The sequence below is a fragment of the Phoenix dactylifera genome, unplaced genomic scaffold, assembly GCF_009389715.1.
Source record: "Phoenix dactylifera cultivar Barhee BC4 unplaced genomic scaffold, palm_55x_up_171113_PBpolish2nd_filt_p 000268F, whole genome shotgun sequence".
In the NCBI taxonomy this organism is placed as follows: Eukaryota; Viridiplantae; Streptophyta; class Magnoliopsida; order Arecales; family Arecaceae; genus Phoenix; species Phoenix dactylifera.
In genome coordinates, this window is record NW_024067756.1 from 682,777 (window position 1) to 688,776 (window position 6,000).

The window sequence follows — 6,000 nt, forward strand, 5'->3', positions numbered from 1 at the left end:
AGGTAGCTACTAGAGGGCGACATATCTGAAGCACCATATCAATAAGGAAAGTAGCCAGCCTATGGGTAATAGGATCCCATACAACATTCTGAACTTGATACGTCGATCCTACCCCATGTGCTATGTCATCTTTAGCAACCTCGCATTCACAACTTCAAGGACCCCATCTTCTGCATGCAATCATATCCTCACCGCCTATTGGTCATGTACTATGGTCCCTATCCTATGTGGCATGAGTGAACCTTGACTCCTCGATGAATCGAAGACCACCTTAATATCCTCCTTGGCCATGAAATGCATATCCTGCTACTCTCATGTGATGATCAATGCACCTAATCATGTAAGGGCTCCTGGCGTCCGATATGGAGATAATTCATATTTTCAATTACCCAATTGCCAAGACCCCAAAGTTCAATACAAAACAATCAAATTCTCTTATTTTATAATATAATCTAGAAAAAATGGGTTGTTACACAAGACATAGATAATTCATATGATAATTTCGTTGGACTCTACACCGACATTAGGTAATTGATATACACCAAAGTACAAACCAAAGCATAATGACTGGATGAACAAAAAGGTAATTTCTAGCCTAATTCAATCATATTATTATATTTGAAGCACCCAAAGAAATAGTCATTGAAAACAAAGAAATGGCCACCCTTAGCTGATCAAATCAACTTATCAACTAAAGATGTCAAATATCACCAATCATCAAATCAACCAACCAAAATGGTGGTCATTATATGCGATGATGGCATCAGCCAAAAAGATGGTTGATTTTTACATTATTACGACAAATTGTCGAGGAACTTTCAATTCAAAGGCAGCTGACTATTGTCAACCATCAAAAACCAATTAAATATTAGATTTCTCATTATAAGTAAATATAGTCAATGATAACATGAAATTGGCTAATACATGAAGGTGGCGGATTTGTGTGAGATCTTGGTCAATTGCCAAACAAAATTGGATTATCTAGCTCAGAAATTATCTTAAGGAGTGACAAGAGGCAAAGTTTATCCCCGATTTCTGCATAACAATCAAAGCATGACATGTGTAAAATAAAATATAACACATCACTATTAATATCTAAGGTGTTGTCAAACGCTCCAGCCTATAACCTCCATACCAAAAAAACTTTTAGCATTTGTTCTTTTTCCTCATTCTTAGACATTCATAGGCAATCAAATATTATGTCATACAACACATAAGCTGAAGTGGTATAACAAGAAATGTTAAAGTCATTGATTGCCATTTGAAGAACTTGAATAATCTCATACAACAGATAAGCTGAAGTGGTATAAACAAGCAATCCTTTAAAAGTCAATTGGTAGCCATGCAAGAAATTTAATGGAACTGTCCCACAAAATTTCTTTGTTATTGACTTTGACCTACTGAAATTGCATTATAGAAGTCAATAGAGTATTTTAATTACGTTAAGTTTGAGAAAATGAGATTTACTAATGCAACTAAAACACCTTTTTCCATTTCATAAGTCAACAAAGTGCAACACATATAATTATTGTTATGACAACTGAAGAAAATATGCCTTGAGTGTGTATCTATAAGTCTAGTTTGTCATATTTCACTCTGCATAAAACCAAATTTAATCATTAAATAATAACCTAACCAAAATGTGCAACTAAATCTCAAGCACATTATATTTAATTTTATGATTCACATTAAAGTTATTGGATAGAAGAAGGAATCATCATGTTCTGATCAAATGAATCATCAACTCTATACTAAAAGATTTTAACAGATGCATACAACTGAACTCAAAGAATGTGAAACCAATGACTGTTTTCAAGAGAAAATCCACTTACATTATCTTGGTTCAGTAAATTTCTCACTTTATGCTTTGTAGCAGAAAGCTTTTGAACATGATCCATCACCTCTCTTAGATAATAAAAGCAGCTTAGTGCAATTTAAAGATGACTGATTTTGCAATGCCTTGAGTACTCTACACTTTACATGCTGCTGCAACATTTTCCTTTGCCCTTAAACATATTAGAACTTATGCTGTGCAGTTCGCTTAAAGATGCAGTTCCTTTTTTAAATAGAATAATTCCTTTTAAACCTGTATAAAGATATAGAAGAATAGAGAAGAGAGAGAGAGATGCCAGAAGAGTCACTTTTGGAAAGGCCAATCATACTTTAAGGCATATGGCCATGCAGAGAACACATATCACATTAAAGTAACTATCAATTACAGAGTGGAGCTAGGTTTTGTAAATCATCGCATGCACCACAAACAGCCAATATGAAAGACTAAAATAAATCCCATTATGTATAAATAAAGTAGGCTGAAGAAGGGGAGGAATACAAGAAAATAAAAGCAAGAAATGCACCTTGGATAGACAACCACATCAGGAACATTTACAGCAGTATGGAAACTGTTTTGTGGCTTCCCATGGTAGAATCTCTCATCATAGTCCAGTGTGATGTTACCCTGTCCAATGATCCCAGCAAAGAAAGTTTATAATCTTTTATTAGAATTTATAGATTATTTTCCCAATTTTCAATCATATGGTGATTCCAATTTTTAAATTTATTTATATTTTGTTCTGAATTTGGCTTTTCTCTTACGGATGTCTTAAAGAGTTATATCTCTTAGGATATGGTGGATTTCCAAGGAACACCATTTCCATAAGATGCATCCTTAGAGGCATGGACCTCCTTGCCTCTCTTTATGAAGGTATGTGGCCTTTACGAGAGAGAGAAACATGGAGAGTCAGAAATAATTACGATTTAAGAGGACATGTGTAGGATATGTGTTAATTATATCAGCAAATGGTAAATAAAAAAATAAATAAAAGCATAAAACAAATACTAAATAGACAACGAAAAAGCCTACGAATGGCCCGGGCTATGGAGGCACATCTATGACATTGTCCTTTCAATCAAGGCCTACTGGACCTATACCGGAGCTCGTACTGGCCAATGGCTAGCTTGGTACAATACGGGTCCATACCGTACCATGCCGGAGCCTATTGAAACAAGGAGAGGGAGGGCAAGGGGAAGAAGGAGAGGGAAGAAGAGTAGAGAGAGAGGGGGAAAGGGAGAGGGAGAGGGGGAGAGGAGGAAGGAGGGGGGAGAGAGAGAGAGATAGAAAGAGAGAGGCAGAGGAGCTTCGAGCTGCTAAAAATTGTCACAAATTAAGCTCAATCAGACCTAATCTCAGCTCGATTACACCCCTAGCCTCTAGTCACTCCAAAAACTTTTAACAGTATGCAAAAAAGTGGAAGAGAGAATGTTCATTATTTCTAGGTTCTTTGCACACAGAACCACAACATCTAAGGGAAAATAGATTATTTTAGCCCCTGCGAGAGGCATTCCAATATATAGAAAGACATAAGATGCGTCCACTGTATATCAGCATCTGCTTGATTCCAAAAGGCATCAAAACTAAAAGAAATTGACAGCCATTGGTAGCCCCACTTGGTTCCAACAGTCAACCTCTTTTAAACTTCCAAAGTAAATACTATTTTCAACATGAAGAGAGATTCATGGAGTGATGCTTTTAAGGCATCCCCAAGAGAACAAGAAATGGGAAGGAGTACTCCTATAGGCCTATGATCCCTATTTTTAAGAGTATTTTCTATTTTTTTTCCTTCACATCTGTTCTAAGGTTGGTTCACATTCACCATGGTGCCATCTTCTCAGAGTGCACCATAAAGCAGCCATGATGAGGTTCACCATATCTTTGAGAGTAGCCCGCTGCCTTTCTATTTGCATTAACACATGGGGAGACTCCCGTAACTTAGGACTTGTTTGGTATCATTGTTGTTTTTGCGTTCTTGCTTCTAGAAATTAGTGAAATACCATATGGAGATTTACAATGAAAATAGCATTTGCGCAAAACTCCTACTATTCTTGCTTCTATTTTCACTCCTTTAGAAAGCAAGAAGTCGTTGCTACCAGAAGATCTAAAGACATCACAAGAAAACAAAAATGGTTTTATCATATTTGTTGTTCAGTCTAGTTCATTTTTGTTCTTGGCTTTTTGAAAACAGAAACAGAAAATAAAAGCAAAAACAAAGGAGACTTCAAATTTTCTGATTTACGTAGAAAATGAGAAGCAAAATTTACTAAGAGAAGTAACATTTATCCAAAGAAAGCAAACCAATAATCTCCAATAGACAAACCATAAAGAATGCAAAAGGAATTCCTTATTTTACTTGTAAGAAAGATCTCAGCTCTTCAATGAACTCTTTCGGGAGCTCCTTGCGAGAACCTTGTACCACTAGCTCGGTGCTGTCCTTCCCTCCAATTCTACAACCGTCAAGAATAAACCATCACTACATATATTAATGAACAAATCGAGCGAGAAGAGAGGATTTAAGGATGTGAAACCGGTGGTCGAGGGCGGGATCGCAGAGGGATGGATGGGGACGGAGATCGAGAGCGAGGGCTCCAGCAGAAGCGGCGGCAACGGCGAGAGGGATTAGCGAGCGGGTCCACGAGAGGAGGCGCTCCTTGGCGTCGGATCCAGGAGCGAGGGCAGTGATGGCTGGAGAAGGAGAGAAGGGGTGGCGGGGGGCTCGGTAGAAGAAGGGCCTGGAGGCGAGGCGAGAGAGCCAGGCGGAGAGGAAGCCCATGGTCGATGAGGAAGGGATGGGAGAGACTAGTCTGGAGAGCTCAGAGCTTCCTTGTTTTTGGTTGGCCTTATTGCCGCGATCCGTGGGAGTGACGTGGCGGCGGTAGTGGAGAGTAAAACGCAGGCACTAATAAAGCCAGCGAGGGGAGGAGCCTCGCTCTCTGGGACACGTGCTTTCTCAACGCGTTCATTGTGCTTTCGTGCCCCCCATTTTTCTTATTCCAGCCTATCTGGCTAGTTCTTGTGAGTGTTCAATGAGTTTGTCCCGCATTTTGTTGCACCAAGGTCAAAAATGGCCTACGGGTACGGGCGGCGACGGTCCCAAAACATCAGCATTTGCAGGCATGATAGGGCTAAGGGCATGTGTTTGATATTACTTAAAGAAATTTTTTTGTAATTTTAAAAATAAAAATATGTTTAAAAAATATTAATAATATTATCAAAGAATGTATTTATAAGAGAAAAAAAATCAGAAAAATACTTTTAGGAGCAGCTAAAAAACTGAACTTCAGGCTTCTCCTTATGGGGTGGTTCTATATACACCCCCCTGTTGCTCAGGACACCCCCCAAAAATTAAAAAAAAATTAAATACTCTCTACACCCCCCCATTTGCTAAGGACACCCCTAAAAAATTAAAAATTCCTAAATTACCCCCCACCCTCCCCACCCCCTCACCTAAATTGCTCTCTACACCCCCCAAACCCCCCCACCCCGCTCTTCCCCTCCAAAACACCCGCCGGCTTCTCCCTTCCGCCCAAAAAACCTCGCCTCAAGCACCTCGCCGGCGGCCAAACCCCCTCCGTCTCCCTTTGAACTGTTCCGCCCAAAGCACCTCGCCAACGCCCAAAACCCCCCCGTTCCCCCTTCTCCCTCTCGTCGCCGGCATTCTCCCGATCTCCGACCACCTCGCCGGCTTCTCCCGGAACCACCTCCCCGGCCATCTCCCGAGCAACGAGCACCTCGCCGGCGCCTCCACGACCACCTCGAGGTAGCTCCCCCCCCCCCCCCCCCCCGCCTCCCCAAATCGTTCGGCACTGGTTCTTTGAACCAGTGCCTTCGGTTCGGCCCCATGGGGCCGACCCGCTGCAATTGGGTCGGCCCCATGGGGCCGACCCAATGTATCTTGGTCCCCATGGGGCCGAATCCAAATTTTTTTTTTTTTTTCTGTTGCTAGACTAAGGATTATTTTTATTCCCAAATTTTAGCCTAGATCACGTCCTTAGGGTGAATTGGATACCCAACATCAAGGACAAGTTTTTCATTACTAGATTAGATAGTAATTTGAGAAGTAGGGATAATTTAGAATCATTATCATATAGCATTAACATGGTGCATCCAAATATGATGATCTTGTTACCTTCATCGATGTCATTCTTGATCTTGGAATGATTATC

At 40.4% G+C, this 6,000-nt stretch overlaps 1 protein-coding gene across 2 annotated transcripts in view; it reads right to left on the reverse strand.

Moving 5' to 3' along the window:
- The window catches only part of LOC103722587 (D-lactate dehydrogenase [cytochrome], mitochondrial), a 94,003-nt gene extending 89,276 nt beyond the window's left edge, over nt 1-4,727 (reverse strand). For both annotated transcript variants that reach the window (XM_039117740.1, XM_039117739.1), the window contains exons 1-3: nt 4,363-4,727; nt 4,188-4,281; nt 2,358-2,458 (exon numbers count right to left, since the gene is read on the reverse strand). In XM_039117740.1, the coding sequence (XP_038973668.1) occupies nt 2,358-2,458; nt 4,188-4,281; nt 4,363-4,607 (440 nt within the window). In that variant the 5' untranslated portion in view covers nt 4,608-4,727. The remainder of the gene's footprint in view (nt 1-2,357; nt 2,459-4,187; nt 4,282-4,362) is intronic.
- Between the last annotated feature and the right edge of the window lie 1,273 nt (nt 4,728-6,000).